Here is an 18,678-nt window from a genome sequence, read left to right as displayed (position 1 = left end):
GGTTCCACCTTGAAAAAATAAACTAGGTGGCAGACTGGCTATAATGGGACCTCCAGGACAGCAGAGGTGAGATGGAAACAGACTGAAATATTCGAGCCCAGGGTTGAACCCGGAGGGGGGGGGGAGCGTCCGTTGGAAAATGCGCACACCCGCCTCGAGAGCTGCTAACTGAAGCTACCCCATCATGTGCTCAAGTACGATTTATCCCCGGGCCCCCTAGAAACAGTCCACTAAGGTTGTTTTACTCAGTGAAACATGGCAAGGACACAAACACACTATGTGTAAATATCCCCATTTTTAAATGATAGACATTTAAAAGAACTTCAGTGCTTCATAGTAATAACCTCTGGTATTTCTCAAAACAACTATGTGATCAAGTCATTTGCTGAAATGCCAGTTACGTGGAGGATGACTCACTAGACCTGAGAAAATTATGTGTAGGGATTTTTATGGCAATACAACTGTACTTATTTTTAAATCAAGTAAGCAACAGCCTTCCATTTTAAATACAAAGTTACCATGGCAACAGTAACATACACCTTATCTCCTGCACCCTAAAGATAAGTATTCATAGGTAATACAATCATAGAAATAATTAAAGCTTTCCATTTAAGACTCAACTATGAAAGAGACTAGAATTTGTCAGGCATTCAAGCAAAGGTCGGGTTCCTGGGATGGTGTCATCAGGCTTCTAAGGAAAGAAGCATCCCATAATGATGTCGTTTCATTATGTGACAATAATTACTGGCATCATTTGTGGTTTATTCTGTGACCTAACTTGTGGTTTTGATCAGTTTTATTACCAACCATCCCTATTTTCCTAATTGCATTAAACTATGAATGATAATTTACACATTCCAAAAACGCCCTTTTGCAAAGGTCTGGTCCTCCCCAGCTGGGCATGTTCCAGCACGATGTTCGCTTGCGAAAGTAACAACATTCAGATATAACGAAATCTGAAACTTGTTAATACCGCCCTTAAAATACCCAACTACTGGGCAAAGGAGAGAAACAGCTCCTGTGTGCTAACACAGGTCGTGGAAATGCAGACCAGCATCGGTACCATTCTATCGCTAGAAGAAAAGGCCGTTTTGAACACATTTCTGTTGTTCTGCTTTTCATCCCTAACGTAATTTCTCTGCTCACAGGTGTAACTGACCCACCAGTCTGTGGGCTCTTCCTCAAGGCCAAGGACTCCCCCTCACTCACCACCATAGTGCTCGTACTCACAACTGCACTTGGGCAAGGAGTGTGCACCACGAAAATCCAGGAGCAGGCTGGGGGAACAAGCTAGGTCTCACATAATGCCTCTGAAGAAATCAACAAAAGCATCAACATCACGCCAAGAGCTATGGCGGACATTCAGAGCGTGGGCACAAGCCACAGCGCTCTTCTTTCTGCCCAGGCAGCGCTTAGCCCCTGGGACAATGACAAAACAGTAGACCTTCTTTGTAGCATTAGAGAGACCTCTCATCAGGGGAAAGGAAGCGCAGACAACTCTCGATTGCCTGGGCAGACGATCTACAGTGGGACACATCTTTCTTTCCTTCCTGGTCTCTTCCTTCCTGAACTTCTCCACCCCCTTTATTTACTTCCTTGGAGAAGCCATCAACATGCTCTTCAATTTCATGAAAGGGTCGAGAGGCCAAAACTTTTTATCAGAGAGATTTCTCATACCAGTATGCCAGGCCGGCGGACGTCCCCGAGAAGGAGGGGGCAAGCAGACTGCAGGTGGGGATGGCGGGACGCCGAGCGTTTTCTTGGCTGGCCAACATACCACTCTAGGATTTCTGTCTGATAATACTTTTGTGAATAAACACCTGCTTTCAAATATAAGGGTAAGTACTATAATAAACAGGGTTCTGATTACTTGCTGTTTCATAAGAGGATGAACTCTCAATTCTAGGAAACCAAGAAGGGTCTCACCATTCTTGATGTCATCCTCAAAGAGCAATTTATTCATTCCAAGTAATGTTCATGAATGTTTAGCAGCTTTATAGAAATCACACAAAGGAATAAGACTTTCAAATAAGCTGTGTGGAAGCCTCAGTATGTGAAATTATATTGGCTTTTTCTCACAAAGCTGTTAAAGATGCACCCATTGAACACTCATAGGAAGAGAGATATAAATAAATGCGTTTAGGAATAAAGTGCGTGGACATAAAAACTTGACACTCGTCTGGAAAGGCCATTTTTATCACGTTCAACTAGAAATATGTAGGAGAAACTTTCTTGCAAAGATTCACTACAGCTACTTTTAAATACCAATATGAAACCACCGAGAGGCACTTCCTACATTTAAGCAAACACGCTGAACGTGACTAGACAGAGCTTCCCCGTGTCATACTTAACCATTACCCACGCAGGGGTAGCACACCCTTGATGAGAACGCAGCACACACGCACCCACATTTAGCGAGCAGAGAAGCTGGGGCATGGTTCTTTGCTTCACCAAAGGACCTGCCAAAGGGTGATATTCTTTAGTTCTTAAGTATCTATGAGGGAAACCCCAGATTTGGGGACAGAGAAACCTAAAGGCAGACTCCTCTGAAGACTAATCAGGAGGCGGCCATAGCGACCATCTGCAAAGTTTCGGGGAATAAAGAAAGAAAAGAAAGAAGTGAATGGGGATTTCTTTTGTCTTCCTACAGTACCAAGCAGGAACTGGCCCTTGCGAGGGAATATTCAGGCCACCATCTTCCTTCTAGCTTGTTGGACAGCTGGGCTGTGTCAGACCGAACCATATAAACATGCCGTACCGGACGCAGAGTGATCCAGTGTTGTGTATTGCACGAGCCTCAACCCAAGACCTTCACCAGGGATTGCGGAAGTCAGGGAAACAAGATACTTAAATCAACCATTGTACTATTCATCCATAGCTCTTAGAACAAAAGAAAAAGGTTAAACTTCTTGCTTGAAATTAAATGGTGAATGAAAAAATAATTGGCTCACTTCAAAGTTCTATGCTCTTTTTTTTCTTACAGGAGTATTTGCGAGTGTGCTAGAAAGAGGCTGGTGTAATAAATAAATAAAACCTCTCAGGTAAAAAGAATTTTCTGAATCTAATTAATTATGATCCATTTCATACCAGACAGGTAATCATTTGTCTCATTATCGTCATCACGAAGAAAGCCTGGATTGTGGTATGAATTCATTGGACATCAACTGAATTAAACTAGGTCCCTATCAGCACCAGTAATTAGTAACTTCCAGGACTAGGTTTGTCTGCATCAGAGAGGCTCGTCCTGAAGGTTCCCCAGAAAGGCACCTTCTGAAGCCAGCAACTCCTACACCTGGGACCCTTTATTTGGCGTCTACACTCCCTTGCTCTGTTTCAGCCCCAAACCCAAATCTTCCCACAGGCTATTATGTTTTAAACGTTGGCAGTTGCACGCTGGGGTCCAAGTGATTGTTTGGGGAGGGGCAGGTCCCCCGCACTGTGGAACGTCTGGCAGCATCTCTGGCCTCCACCCACCAGGTGCCAGCAGCACCTCCTTCCCCTGGCTGTAGTAGCCAAAAATGTCTCCGGACATTGCCAACTGTCCCCTGGGGGGCAAAACTGGCCCTAGAGCAGAACCATCAGACTCAGTGACAAATTCTTTGGACAAAAAAATAACTTGTTGCTTCTTAAAGAACCTGAGGCCTCCACTGCTCACCAGTCCCTAAACGAGGGAGGCTCTGATTTTCCAAACGCTATCTCTGAGCACTGAGGAAAGAGCCTGCCCAGAAGCAAGTCAAACATCTTCAGGCCGCCAGACAGGCAGTTCTTTCTAATCAACAGCCCACTCTGTGTCATGGTTACTTTGATCAGAAGTTTGATTCTTCCTTCTAATGGTATCTCACATGTCACGTTAGGCTGATGAAATCGTCATGCACTCACAAAGTAGAGACACCCCCATTTTGGTTCAAATCCCTAAACACTAAAATAAGATGACAAAAATTTTCACATCCAAATTCAGATTTCAATTTTATTTTATTTTATTTTTTTTAAAGATTTTATTTATTTATTTGACAGAGAGAGAGACAGCCAGCGAGAGAGGGAACACAAGCAGGGGGAGTGGGAGAGGAAGAAGCAGGCTCATAGCGGAGGAGCCTGATGTGGGGCTCGATCCCATAACGCCGGGATCACGCCCTGAGCCGAAGGCAGACGCTTAACCGCTGTGCCACCCAGGCGCCCCCAGATTTCAATTTTAAATTCTAGAGTTTCTCTATTGAGAGACCAAGACAAAAAACACATGACAAAAAGAGGTGAGTTTTAAGAATGGATTCTCATAAGTGGACCTTTGCAAGATCACTCAAATCTAAATGTATGGAGGTGGGGCGCCTGGGCGGTTCAGTCGGCTAAGAGGCTGCCTTCGGTTGAGGGCATGATCTCAGGGTCCTGGGATGGAGCCCCACACTGGGCTCTCTGCTCAGCGGGGAATCTGCTTCTCCCTCTCCCTCTGTGCTCTCTCTCTCAAATAAATAAAATTAAAAATAAATAAATAAATAGGGGCGCCTGGGTGGCTCAGTAGTTAAGTGCCTGCCTTCAGCTCGGGTCATGATCCCAGGGTCCTGGGATCCAGCCCCACATCGGGCCCCCTGCTCAGCGGGAAGTCTGCTTCTCCCTCTTCCTCTCCCCTTCACACACCGCTCCTGTTCGTGCTCTCACTCTCTCAAATAAAAATCTTTAAAAAAAAGTCATTTTAAAAATATAAATACATAAATGTATGGAGGTGGTTTTTTGTTTTTTTCTAAGTAGGCTCTACACCCAACATGGCGCCTGGCTGGCTCAGTTGGTAGAGCATGCCGCTCTTGATCTTGGGGTCATGAGTTCAAACCCCATGTTCAGTGTAGAGATTACTTAAAAATAAATAAAAACTTTAAAAAATAAAAATAAATGTATGGAGGTATATGTGTGTGTGCATTGGTTGGTGGGTTGATATGGCACCCAGGGAGGGCAGTCAGTGTCGTTGAAACTCTCCAACAGTCGGTTTTGATTACGCCATCCATCAACAGTAGGGAAGTACAACCCTCTATTCAAAAACTGCATTTCAAAATCCAGGAATTCAATGTTGTGATTTCTTTGCAATAAATAAAGCAAAGTTGAGGCCTTTGGACAGGAAATTTCTGTGGCGAAGTGATGTGGTAAAACACCGTGTCTCATTCTGTGGCTGAAAAACCACTTTCTGGAGACTAGCGGTAGATCATAGCTCGCGCTTCAACCTGCTGGCCTCCTCTGAGGTAACACTTATGCTTAATAATACCAGAAATATTCTCCGTTAACTTCATTAGGAGAATGTAATATTAGGGCCTGATCAAAGTTCTTTTATCGAAGTAACATCACCAATGTGGAGTAAGTCTCCACCGAAGAAGCGAGGTTTAAACTACTCTCGGTTACCTTAGCTGCGTCACTCTAACAGACCCAGTGGAAAACCGGCTTTTCTTTTTTTTCAGCAAGAATTTGCATCCTGAATATAAAACTGATCTTTTAATGGAGCCAATCGGGGCATATTTTCCTTAGGAAGAAATCCACATCTGGGGCACCGGGTTGGCTCAGTTGGGTTAACATCTGCCTTCCGCTCGCTTGGGTCCTGGGATCAAGCAGGGAGCCTGCTTCTCCTCTGCTTCTCCCTCTGACTTAGTGCGCATCCTTGTCTTGCTATGCTTGGCATTCCTTGTGTGCAGCTCTCTCTCTCTCTCTAAATAAGGCAAAATCTTTGGGGAAAACAAGAGAGAATCCACTCTTAACATATCGAGGGTTTTCTTATCTAATCTTATTATAGTATGTCAAGGGTCAATGTTATTAGAAATACCCCACTTCACTTGGATTCTTATGACCAGGCTGGTACGTGACAGCAGAGTCCGCTTCCCCCTACTGCCTCTATGTTCATCTGAACAAGTGTATCCATTGCGTTGTACTTTCAGAAGCCACAGGTCTGTGGAAGGAAACCATGACATCCCATGGAATTAGATTTGACACCAACTGATTCATTGTTTCCCTAAAAAAAAAAAAAAAAAGCCACAAAATCTAGGAGGGACCTTTAATAGATTTGTTTTTAAAGGTGCGCGAAAACATTATCAGGGGATATAAAAGAAGATATAATTGTATGAAGAGCTGTATCATGTATACAAATGGAAGTTTCGACATGGTAAATACAGTATCATGGAAATTACGCCGTAAATTCACTGTAATTCCACGCAGAATCCTAAGGGGGATGTTTGTGGAACATGCAAAAGCAGATTCCAAAAGTACACCAAAAAGAAAAAAAAAAAATTGAGACTATCTCAGGCACTTGTAAAGAAGAGCAAGAGGAGAAAAATTCTCCTAGGAGACGCCCAGGCTTATTCTACACCTACCACGAGGACCATGCACTCTTAGCACACAGCTGGCGAGCGCAGAGCCGAGAAGCAGAGGAGAGTCCAGAGATGTGCACGCACTTCAGCAGGGAAATTCAAAAACATGAGACAAGTTATTATATAAAAATCAGTGAGGAAAGGATGAACCATTAAGTGCATGGTGGTTTCTGCATAGAAAATATAAAATAAAAATAGATTTCTATCTTATACCAAAAAACTAAAATCCCAATGGAATAAAGACTGAAAAATAAAAAGCATACTTTTAAAAAAACTTTACAAGAAAATATAGAAGAACAGAAGAACATCTTCATGACCTTGGAGATAGGAACAATAGTAAACTAAGGCAAAAATAAAGAGCACAGATCATAAAAGAAGAAAGCCCAAGATCCATTAGGGTTTATCACAATAAAAAAAAATTCAGTATGACAAAAGATATGTTCCATGAAATTAAAAGATAAACCACAGAAAGGAAGAAGATACTGAGGACACATTTAACCAAGGATTAGTACACCCACAATGTATAAAGAATCACTAAGAAACCAGTAAGAAAAAACAAGGATAGGGGCGCCTGGGTGGCTCAGTCATTTAAGTGTCTGCCTTCAGCTCGGGTCATGATCCCAGGGTCCTGGGATGGAGCCCCGCGTGGGGCTCCCTGCTCAGCAGGGAGTCTGCTTCTCCCTCTCCCTCCTGTTTGTGTGCTTTCTCTCGCTCTCTCTCCCAAATAAATGGAATCTTTAAAGAAATAAAATAAAGAAAAAACAAGAATATAGGGGTGCCTGGCTGGCTGGGTCAGTAGAGCACTGGGCATGGAGCCTACTTAAAATAAAAATAATAATAATTTAAAAAAAGATAAGAAAGGAAAAAACAAGGTTATAAATGGAAAGAGAAAACTCAAATGGCCAACAACCTACCAAAAAGTTTCTACCTGTCTAGGGACTTCCGACATAAAAAACAATGAAACAGCACTTCCTACCTATCAGATTGTTGAAAAATAACACCGTTGACAATACCAAACCCTGGTAAAATACGGAGAAACACATGTTTGCGCACCGTTGGCGTCGGTGTAAACTGACAGCACACTCGGGAAGCAGCGATGACACTTAGGTTTATAGCCAGCTCCGTGTGATGGCAAGGCATTTGTTCTGCTGACGACATCACTACTTCAGTCAAAAAGAGGACAAAGCTCTTCACTGAAGGAATGAGGCAGATTATTACTTGTCTAAGTCTAAACAACACAAGAAGTTCATTTAGCAAAAACACTTTCAAATCTATTTCTAAAACTTGTCAGGATGAAAACCAGAAATCATCCCAGGCCTCCAACCGTTTGCCAACCTGGGAACAGCCAGCCACCGTTCACTAGCTACTATTAATTCAGACGATTTCCTTTTAAAGATTTATTTATTTATGTATTTTAGAGAGAGCATGAGGGGAGGGGGAGAGGGAGAGAGAATCTTAAGAGACTCCACACTGAGCGTGGAGCCCGATGTGGGGCTCGATCTCATGATTCTGAAATCATGACCTGAGCCAAAATCAAGAGTCAGATGCCAATTGACTGCACCACCCAGGCGCCCCTAATTCAGAAAATTCTTAAAACACCATCTTCTTCCAGAAACTAATTGGGAGGGGGTCTCAACATCTGTTATATCCTTATAGCTCAAAGCCATAAAATAGTTATATTGATCAGATCCTGAATAAATAGGCTACGTCTACAACCGTCCCTTTATTTACAACCCCGCCATAGTGTACTTTCCGTTTCCCAGGGGGATAATGTGGCTAGGCTCCCTTATCTCTATAATCTCTTCAGCCATATGCATGTTTTTCCTGTACTTGTCTCGTTGCTTATCAATTATTTTCAAAGCCCTTCTCACACCTGCTGTGTCATGTTTTCCACTTAAAATAGAGGGTAGCAACCAGTGATTTATGGGCTCCCTAGAACGCCTACGTACAAAGGCATTTAGTAAGTGCTTTTAACCATAGTGATTTAGAAGCAGGTCTATTTTCCAGACAGAAAACATCCCCAAGTTTTAAAATAATGTTACTAATGGTGATCAAAAACTGCCAGACCTAAGGGTTTATCCTGTATGGTTACATTTATATGAAGTGGGAAAACAGGCAAAACTATGTTGGCAGAAATTAGGAGGGATTACCCTTGGTCGGGGTGCCTCAAAGGGAGCTTGTGGGGAATTTCTGCAGCGCTGGTAATGTTCCGCTTCTTATTGTATGTACTGGCTAAGTTGGTAAAAACTGACCAAGCTCTATGCTTACAGTTTGCCCACTTTTTGTGTATATATTATACTTCAGTAGATTTTTAAATGATTTTTATAATATCCATGCCTCTTACAGAGCATCTAAAAGTATTTGTGACGATACGATTATATAAGAGAGCTCAAACCAGTTTTTGGTAATCCAGGACATGGGCTTTGCAAAACAGTAATAATTCATGAAATGGAAATTCATCTCTTTAATGTTCTGAATTCTGTTTCGCTTACCATGGAAACTGTCAGAATATGCCACATGATATAAGTAAAAGGAAAATATAAAATAAAGTGCTGCATCAAATAAAGTTATCTTAAGGGTTTGAATTTCTTTGCTAATTACATCTCCATTCTTTCCCCCTTGTGTGAAGAACAGATGCCTGAATTCAAGCTGCCATTTGAAAACTCTCCGTTTAAACATTCTTTTCTGGGAGTTGTGAAACATCACATTCCTAAACCTAACAGAGGGACCCCATGCACGTACAGAACAGCCAATTTCCTAGGCTCCTTCTAACGGGAATCCTTCCTCTTACAACTCCTGCATCTCTCAAACACATGGAAAAATGTAATGAAGTCATGACTACAGACCCTCAGGACAGGACGGAACGTGCAGGAAGGTTGCCTTAAAGGCTTAATCTGTAGATTTGATTATAGCTAAGGAGATAAATTCTAAATATGGAAAGGCCATCAAGGTAATTAAGGATATTAAAAAAATGGGACTAGATCCTTGATGTCTTTCTACTTAATGAAGAGCACAAAAGATGATGAAAGCGATTTTGGTAAGCAAGGCCAATTTCATATAGATTTCAGTCCTTTCAGAGCTACGTGCACTGAACAGCAGAACAAGTTACCAAGGAAAGCCAGGCACTCTCTATTCCCGGGGGGTCTGGTCTCAGTAAGGAGATTGTTTAGTTACCATTTTACTCTGAAGAAAGAGTGAACTAGGTGGTCTGCAAGGGTCCCCAGTATATCTCCAGATTCTCTGATGATGCTGGAAAAAAGGGTTGGAAAAAAAAAAAAAAGAAAAAGAAAAAAACCAACTTCCTTCAGCGAGAAAAATCAAGCATCCCTTTCGGAAGGCAAACACCCTTTTAACCAGAGATGCTCCTGTTGGGCAAACGTGCTCAACGAAGTCCCCAGTAACGCCCCTACTGAGATTTTGGAACACTGTGAAGCAGCAAGGGGTTTCAATCCCTCTCATTCTAAAGCAGGGGTTCTCAACATGGGCGGGTTTTGCCCCTTGACGATGGTTATTTGGCCACGGCTGGAGACATTCCTGGCTGTCACACTAGTGTGACAGGCACGTAGTGGGTGGGCACCAGGGATGCTAAATACCCGACAACGCACAGAACAGCCCCTCGTGACAAAGAATGATCCAGCCCGAAACGTCAATAGTGCTGAGGCTGAGAAAACTCGCTCAAAAGGGAACGAGGGGCGCCTGGCTGGCTCAGTTGGTAGAGCATGTGACTCGACGTCAGGGTTGTGAGTTCCACCCCCACATTGGTTCTAGAGATTACTTACAAATATTTAAGAAAGAAAGAAAAGAAAGAGAGAAGGAAAGAAAAGGAGGCTTCTTTTATGTCAGTATCTGTCTCCAGCTGTCCAAGAAGAAAGCACAATTTAACAGCCCTACAGAAAACAAATAGGCAACCAAATACTATGCAGTAACTCTAACTCAACATCCTTTACAATCCATCTTGTCACACCGAGTTCAAGTACACTGAGTTACACACAGCCATTAAGAATAAAATTCAAAAGATCAGGTTTAAATACCTTTTCCTTTGGCAGATTTTTTTTTTTTAGATTTTATTTATTTGACAGAGAGAGCAAGAGAGCACAAGCAGGAGGAGCAGCAGAGTGAGAGGGAGAAGCAGGCTTCCTGCTGAGCAGGGAGGCCAACATGGGGCTCGATCCCAGGACCCTGGGATCATGACCTGAGCTGAAGGCAGATGCTTAACCGACTGAGCCGCCTGGGTGCCCCTGGCAGATTTTGTTTTCTAACAAAGTCAACAGTTTTTATTCCTAGACATTAAAATCCTATCTTCTGATTACTAGCAAATGTACTTCTTTTTTATTAAGCGGTCAGTTCATCTAGCAGATGTAATCATCAGATGTAAGCATCAACCTATCAAGATGAATTTTAAAATAATTGCCCAAGATTGATCGAGAACAAGAGAATACAAATTGCCTACATCACAAGGAATGAACAGGGGACTATCACTACAGAGCCTGCAGACGATGGGATTAAACAGTTAATACAAGAATATTATGAACAACTTTCCGTCCATAAAGTTGATAACTTAGACAAAATGAAAAGTCCTTAAAAACACAACTCGGCAAAATGAAACAAAGAGAAAATCTGAATAGTACTCTCTCTGTGAAAAAAAAAAAAATAGAACTTTAAACATTTCCACAGAGAAAACTCCGGACCTAGATCACTTCACTGGCAAAATGTTACAAATATTTAAGGAAGAAAAGCACCACTTCTAAGATAACTAATCAAATAAACAAATAGACAAGACTGCGTTCCATTTCAATGCCCACCCTGTCTGGAGTCACACCAAACACGGCCTTTTCCATTCCAGAAAAGCCGACGCTTCTTTCCTTCTCCTCTTCATCCTTCGAAAGGGAGGAGGCAATGGACAATATTAAAAACATATTTGCAAGAGTCACGTCTATGTGCCATTTGTAATTAAAATGCGTCCCTCCGGTCGCCTGGGTGGCTCAGTCGGTGAAGCACTGGCCTTCGGCTCTGGTCATGATGCCAGTGCCATGGGATGGAGCCCCACGTGGGGCTCCCTGTTCAGCGGGGAGCCTGCGTCTCCCTCTGCCTCTGCCTCCTGCTCCCCCTGCTTGTGCTCGCGCACGCGCGCGCTCTCTCGCTCTCACGAAAAATAAACAAAAATAAATAAAAATGAATAAAATGCATCCTTCCCCCATCTTACTTCCTACTGTTTCCCACCCCCATTCCCTGCTCAGGTCAGGCCAGTTTCTTCAGGATTCCGCCAGTAACTCTGGTCGCTCTTACCTCTCTTCCTCAGCACCTTAAGCCTTTCCACTCTTCCCAAAACAGCTCAAATCCAAGTCTCCACCAGAAGCTTCAGATAAGCTACAAGATCTCACCTTTCTCAGAACTCCTTCTAGACTTCGATTTGGAATTCTACAATTAGACACTGACTATTCTCTGTCTCAGTGGTTGCTTTCCTCTCCTCCCATTGGCAGTTCCATCTGTCACTTCCCTGCTCGAAATCCCTTGGGAATTCTCCCCAACCAGGAGGATAACATGAAGTTCTTCGCTGCTCTTACCTGTGGCAGGGGGGGGGCCGCGGCTGCGGGCCTCGGCGCCCTCACATCCAGGCCACGCCCACCTCCTTGGCCCCGCATCCGGCGGCCTCCCCAACTGCCTGCTCCTGCGCATCTGTACCCAGGGCCTGGGACAGCCTCTCCTGGCCACTGCCACCCTGTCCTCCTGCTCGTCCTTCAAGTCTTCCATCAAGGGTAACTGTTTCCCCAGGGAACCCCACTCTGAAATACCAATACCAATGCCCCCCCAACCTCATTTTCCTTGGAAATTATTCTACAGGAGCTATACCTACTTCAATTATAATTCTTCATCTGTCTTTCGGAGATGGCTGTGCTGATTTGAGGACAGAACCCAGTTTGGGGGTTTAATTAATTTATATATATATATATATATATATTTTTTTTTTTTTTTATTAAGTTATCGCTACATGTAAGGTAGGGCTAGAACTAGAACTTACGACCCCGGGATCCAGAGTCACATGGCATCGCAGCGGCGTGCGCTGAACCCAACTGTGGAATAGAATGGAAACACTCCGACCGAGTTACTTTTCAGTCCTGGAGGCAATGATGAAATTGCCCGCAACAGCGTTTCACTCCAAGCTGCCCTGAACTTCAAGAATCTGACAAGAGGGAAGTACTTTTCACCAAGGACGGCAAAATATTTTAAGACATCAAAAGAAAAAAACAGCTAAAGGCAAAAAAAGTAATGACACAACATTCAAACCGCTCTGTAAATTGTGTTCCTGTGTCTGCCTTCAAATTACTTCTGAAACGTCTTCAAGCTCTGAATTCTGTTATTCTGTGAAAATCTGTGCTGAAAAGTATTCATGTTATTGAAGAACAGTACTTAATGTCATTCGCCCTATTTCATTTAGTATGGTTTATCACAGCTTTGTAATACACGAATATAATTTTACATACTTTGTAATCTGTACATTTATAACGTAGGCAGACCTTAACAAAGCTTACCCCACGGACCCACCAAATTCCTCCGTTATTGTCTCCTCCTCTCGTAAACCACACTGACCACCGTCCGCAGCACTTGGCTTCAAGGCTGTTCTGCAGGACATCTACATGCTGCTTCTGCCACCAGCTGAACTGTGTACCTAAGAGGCAGTTGTGTTTGCTCCCCAACCTATTTATGTCAGTTGTATTTGTTACGGTAATTATGAAATTTAATTCCATGCTACACAGACTAATAAAACGTGCGCAAAAGAAAGAGCTTTTAGTTCTTCGAAACCCAAGCCCATTGCTTTGGCAAGTCTTTAAAATGAGTCTCTTGGAAAAATAGTCGCGTGAAACCATGGACAGGACAACTGTAGAGGCTTAAGGGCAGTGCGGTAGAGGACAGAAGAGCATTCTGCACAGAGACGGGCTCCCCACTGCCCTAAAGCTCTCATTTTACTTTAAAAGAATCTGAAACTGAAAATCCGAAGCCCATGGATTTGGGCTGTGATTGACATGCAAGCGAGACTTCAAGGAACCCCAGCCAGGGCTCACACGGAAAGAAAGGCCTCAACTCTACAACGGACTACTGGCAAATTAACGTTTACAGTTAAATAGAATGTTTAAGACGCACATGTGGCACTTCGGATGAGTCACCACTTTGGCATTTTCAATAAACCATCTAACTGCTTGACCCTGGCTGCCGCAGATCAGGATCGTCTCTAAACTCTTGCAGGGGTCAAGTGGTTTGGGCAACAGCTTCTGCTGGAGCAAAAATACACTAATTAATTGTTTCCTGTTTGTCGCAAGCATAACTCTGTGCTACTGGACTATGAGGGTTATTTAAAATTTCAGTTTGCGGCCAGAGACTTAAAGGGAGCTCTCTCCAAGACCTGGGGGTGGGCTCGATGCAAGCTCTTTACACTCACAGGGAGGGAGGCTAGCACATTCTGGAAGGAACTTTCTGCCCAGCTATTCATCAGGAGACCGTTCCTTTGTCTGCAGTTGCATCTGAATTTCTGAGCAAACTTCCAGAACCCAGCACGCGGGCACGCCTGTGTGGTTCCTGGGTGGGGGGCTTCCTTCTGAGGCTCGCCTCGGACGGTGATCCGGGCCGGCGTGTGCGGCGAGGAAAGGTTCTGTGGAGCCGCCAGCTCTCGGGAGAAGGGGGCAGGGGAAGCCAAAGCTGGAAGCACCACAGCTCCGTCCACCAGGCTCCCGGCAGGAGGGCCAGTACCCCCGCTGGCGGGCACGTCAAGATGGCAGCACTCAGCCCTACTACAAATGACGCCGACGACGCTGGCTTCGCGGAAACACGTGGTGTTTCAACAATGAGCGGGCTGTTTTCTCATATTTTTCAAGCATAACATTACCCTCTCCTTTCTTGTTTCTAAATTACTCCCCTTTAAGAGCCCAAAGAAATAACTTCATCGCATCCTTTCATTGTGTAGTAAACGCGGATCAAGAAGAGAAAATCATTTACCTAAGACCGTAGAGCAAGCTGGAGGAACTGCTGCGGCAGACACGCGGCCTCTGGCTTGCCCTGCTTTTCCTCAGTTTCCTCACCCTGGGGACCCGCTGCACCAGCGCCACCGCAGCCGCCGCCGCCGCCGGGGAGCGCGCCAGACCTGCAGGAACGCCGCGCCCATCCAGGCCCGCTGGATGGAAAACTGCTTCTTGAACAAAATCAAAGAGGGTTTGTAGGCACCCTTACAGTTAAGGAAAAACTTCTCTGAACCAGTTGTTTGTAATGCTGTTTTGTGAAATCACTGTTTAAAGTCATAATCCTCATAAAAAACTCCCTTACCACAAAGTGGATGAAAACAATGAGTTACTTTGCTGTCTCCGATCACTTCACATAGAGTTTGCATTTGAAATGATAGGCAACTAATGAAACGAAAAGCAGCATTTCTCTCTGGATTACATGAGCCACGTGCAAGCAAGGCGGATATTCCACAAATGCCTTTACCAGAGGTTATTACACTGAACCGTGTAGTTGCTAAGGTCTTCAGGCCTGTGACTGAGGTAACAGAGTAATGATTCTGGGGGGGGTCTGGCTGGCTCAGTCCATAGAGCGTGGAACCCTTGATCTCAAGGTCCTGAGTGTGAGCCCCACCTTACGCACAGAGATTACTTTTGAAAAATTCTGTTAGGCAACAGGAGTTCCAAACAGATAAAACCAAAGTCAAACTAGGAATGTGTGCGCATGCGCACAGGGGCCCCTGGCCAGATGTGGAACTCTTCCGTCAGCGAAGTAATTAGTTTCAACACGTTCGCTTAGGTGGTGCACTGCCTACGCACAAAATAGCAACATCTTCCTATTGTGCAAAACAACCAAAGTTACTGAAGAGTCCAACACATTTCAAACATCCATTGGTTCATTGCATTTACATGAACTGTCCAGAATAGGCAAATCCCTAGACACAGAAAGTAGATTAGCAGATTACCAGTTGCCACGGGAGAGGGGGAGTGGGATGGGGAGTGACTTCCAATGGGCACAGGGTTTCCTTTTAGGGTGATGACACCGCTGGCGGTGGCGGCGGCACAACTCGGAATACACCAAAAATCATGGACTTTGTACACTCAAACGTGCAAATTGTGTGGTTTGTAAATTATATCTCCGCAAAGCCGTAAAAAAACCCACAACTCCGTCAACAAGAGCAGGTTTTAAGGCACACTGAAAGAGAAAACTGTATGTACCACTGCTGCTCAGTATTTTTTCAACTTAAAGATGTTGAATACCTTAACATTTGAGTCCAAAGGGGCTTTCATTTCCATAAACCTCACCCATTTTACCAGTAAATGAACTAATACCAGGTTAAGGAAGTGACTTGCGTAAGAATCAAAGTCCCAACTCAAAGCACCAACTCCGAAAATTTTCCCAACATTAAATCATTTCAATTAAAACATTCATAAGGGTATCTTGGGTAATTAAATACATCTGGAAAAATAAAACCAGTTCATGGCCTTGTGGTGTATTTACTAAGAATCTACCAAAGGAAATCAGTAGGTTTCCTTTTGGCATGAAGGGCACTTTTTTTTTTTTAATGTAAAAACTAAAAACTAAAACCAAGGATACTGCCAGAACCAGTGAGGTATGCACAAATTAACATAAATTGGCAACTGAAGTGTAGAGCCAACAATTGTCCCAGATACAAAGTACTTCCTTGAGAACAGGCCTCTGATTTGGGCATTTGCTTCATGAGAACCACCATCTAACCTCCACACCTATTTAAACACTAAAGCCTGCCCCCAATGAAGCCCCGGGTCCTATGAAAGCCATTCTCAAGAAGGTGTCCCTGTGGTAATTGGACGCTCCATTTCGAACCAGTACAAATCCTAACGCCAAGCGTTAATGAACCAGAAATAACTTTATTTCAGGAAAACCAGCTAATGCTTTCCTCAGCACTGCCCTTCTCTAACTTCAACATCTTTGTGCCAAAATAGTTCCAGGCTCAGTGGCAGCCATCTGATTTTAGTGTACGAACCTCATTTAAAAGAGAGCATTAAAAAAAGGAGGGGAGCCTTGAGGGATGCCCAGCTGGCTCAGTTGGTGGAGCAGGGGACTCCATCTCAGGGGTTGTGAGTTCGAGCCCCACCTTGGGTTTAGAGATTACTTAAAAATAAAACCTTTCAAAAAAAAAGAAAGTAAAATAAAAGGGAGCATTGAGGGATGGGACTACTCAGGTGGGGGCATTAAGAGAAGTAGGAACCAGAGTTACAGGTCACACAATTCTGCCCTTTCTAGAAGGATTTTATCATAGCTTTCCCTAACTTTTTGGTAAGAAATTTTCTTGTTGGATTTGGGGGCCTTGTTTCCTTTCATATTTTGATCACCTAGCAAATCAAAAAAGATTTAACTATACAAGTCTTTGCTCTCCCCTTTAAATTCAGAATAAGCTCTCCCTACTGTCCCTCACCAAAATTACAATCAGAACAGAATTACACCCCCTCACTTAGACACACACACACACACACACACTTTCTCTCTCTCTCGCTCTCCTGCTCTCTCTCTCAATAGCAGAGGGATGCAGACTGGCTAAGATGCCACGGGTGGGGATGGGGGACGGGCAGGGATTCCCAAGCCCTGACCATTAACCCGCAATGGTTAAACCCAAGGCGTTCCTCATTAGGAATGCTTCGGCGTGGCTCCTCAGTCTGTGGCTTTTGTGGCGCTTGCGGCTGCAGTCTGGCTGCCACCAGAGAAGGATAACAGAGGAGGGAGAGAAACCCTTTCCCAACCACAGCTATCAGACATTTCCAGGGGTGCGGCGGAATTAGGTTGTTTTCCACGGCATTCCCGAGTTTCCCTTCCCATGGAGTCCCCATTTAACGACATGTTGCTGACGGCAGCGTTTCGGGGTGTTAGGAGGTGACAGAAAGAATCCCACAGCCGCCTAACATTCGCCCCGGGCCAGGTGGGAGATTTTCAATCTCCAGAACTGGGCTTTCACCGTTACTAGTCGATCCCCCCAACTGCACTCGAATCCGCTCGGCAAACCGTCTCCACCTGCGCCCAGGTCCGCATTTTGATAGTTGGAACAGGGGACAAAGAAAAGAGACTCAGCCTCTGACCCATCCTGTCCCTCTCCCTTCCCCCCTTCCTGGTATCAAGGGGGCTGGTCCCCAAATGAGCTCTTGGAAGACTCGGGCGTTTGTTTCGTGTGGGGTGAAGGGCAAGAAGAGCACGGCAGGGTGGGACAGGACCGAACTGGGAGCTGAGAGCTCAGGCGACAGGGTGAGCGTCCCGGGAAATGAGCAAGAGACTCCTCTCCACCAACCCGTAAAATAAAGCCGCCCGGGACGCCCCGTCTGCTCGCTCCGTAGCCCCTCCCGGGAGAACGGCTCTCGCCCTCCCGCGAGCCGCACGCCGGGGGGCAGCCACAGCGCAGCCGGGACGGGGACGCCCCCCCCGCGGGGCAGGGACGCGCACCTGGGCATTCGGGACACCTGCGCCGCGCCCCTCCCACCTCCGGCCTCCGTGCGGGGCACCGAGGAGCCCCGGGAGACCCAGGAGCCCCACCTGAGCGGGGGTGGGGCGGGGGCGCGGGGCCGTGGCGCGGAGCCAACGCGCTCGCTTACCCATGGCTGGAGACTGGCGGGAGGGGCTCTGGCTCCCCGAGGACGGGCTGAGCCGGTGGCACAAGTTTGCTGGTCTGGCGGGCACGTGCGCGGACCGGGTTCCGGGCGGGCTGCTGCGCGGCTGGGCTGGCGGCTGGCGGCTGGCTCCTGGCTCCGGGGCCGGGGTGGGAGCGCCGCGCGGCTCCGCCTGCACTGGGGGCTGGCCGCGCCGAGAGGGGCCCTGACGTCAGCGCCGGGGGCTTTGTGCGCCCGCAGCGAGGGCCCGAACCCGGCAGCGGGCGCGCCTGGGTGACCCGCACAGCTGGCGGCTTCCTCTGGGACCCCTAAGCGGGCGCCGAGGGGCGCGGGAACCCGAGAAGCCCGGGGGTGGGGGCGGGGGTAGTGGGGGTCTGGGGGGCGCGGATCCGCGTCCCAGAAACGAACTGTTGAAGAGCTGGAAGGGGCTTTGCAGTCCTAGTCTTCACCCATTGTGCAGATGAAGAAACTGAGGCCTGGGACGCTGAACCAAGGACAGCCCGTGATTGGCAGTTGTCTCCATCCATAGTCCTGGATTCTTCTGTTCATATATGAGCTGCGGGTGATTACTTAATTCAGTGGAGCTCAACCCTGGTTGCACATTAGGACCAGCTGGGGAGCTTTGAAAACCTGGTTGCATCAGGGCCTCTGCGGGCAGGACCGAGGCATCCACGCCGCAGAAGCTCCCCAGGTGATTCCAATGTGCATCCAAGGTGGCCAACACTGATTTGAGTTACTTG

The 18,678-nt window shown here is 45.7% G+C and overlaps 1 protein-coding gene across 1 annotated transcript in view; it reads right to left on the bottom strand.

Moving 5' to 3' along the window:
- Positions 1-18,021, bottom strand: part of GPM6B (glycoprotein M6B) — a 199,001-nt gene extending 180,980 nt beyond the window's left edge. The window contains exon 1 of the mRNA XM_040634400.1: positions 17,924-18,021. Within this exon, the coding sequence (XP_040490334.1) occupies positions 17,924-17,927 (4 nt within the window). The 5' untranslated portion in view covers positions 17,928-18,021. The remainder of the gene's footprint in view (positions 1-17,923) is intronic.
- Between the last annotated feature and the right edge of the window lie 657 nt (positions 18,022-18,678).

Source organism: Ursus maritimus (assembly GCF_017311325.1).
Source record: "Ursus maritimus isolate PB19 chromosome X unlocalized genomic scaffold, ASM1731132v1 scaffold_X1, whole genome shotgun sequence".
Taxonomy (NCBI): Eukaryota; Metazoa; Chordata; class Mammalia; order Carnivora; family Ursidae; genus Ursus; species Ursus maritimus.
The sequence above is the reverse complement of the archived record's forward strand: the minus strand, read 5'-3'. Positions and strand labels throughout refer to the sequence as shown.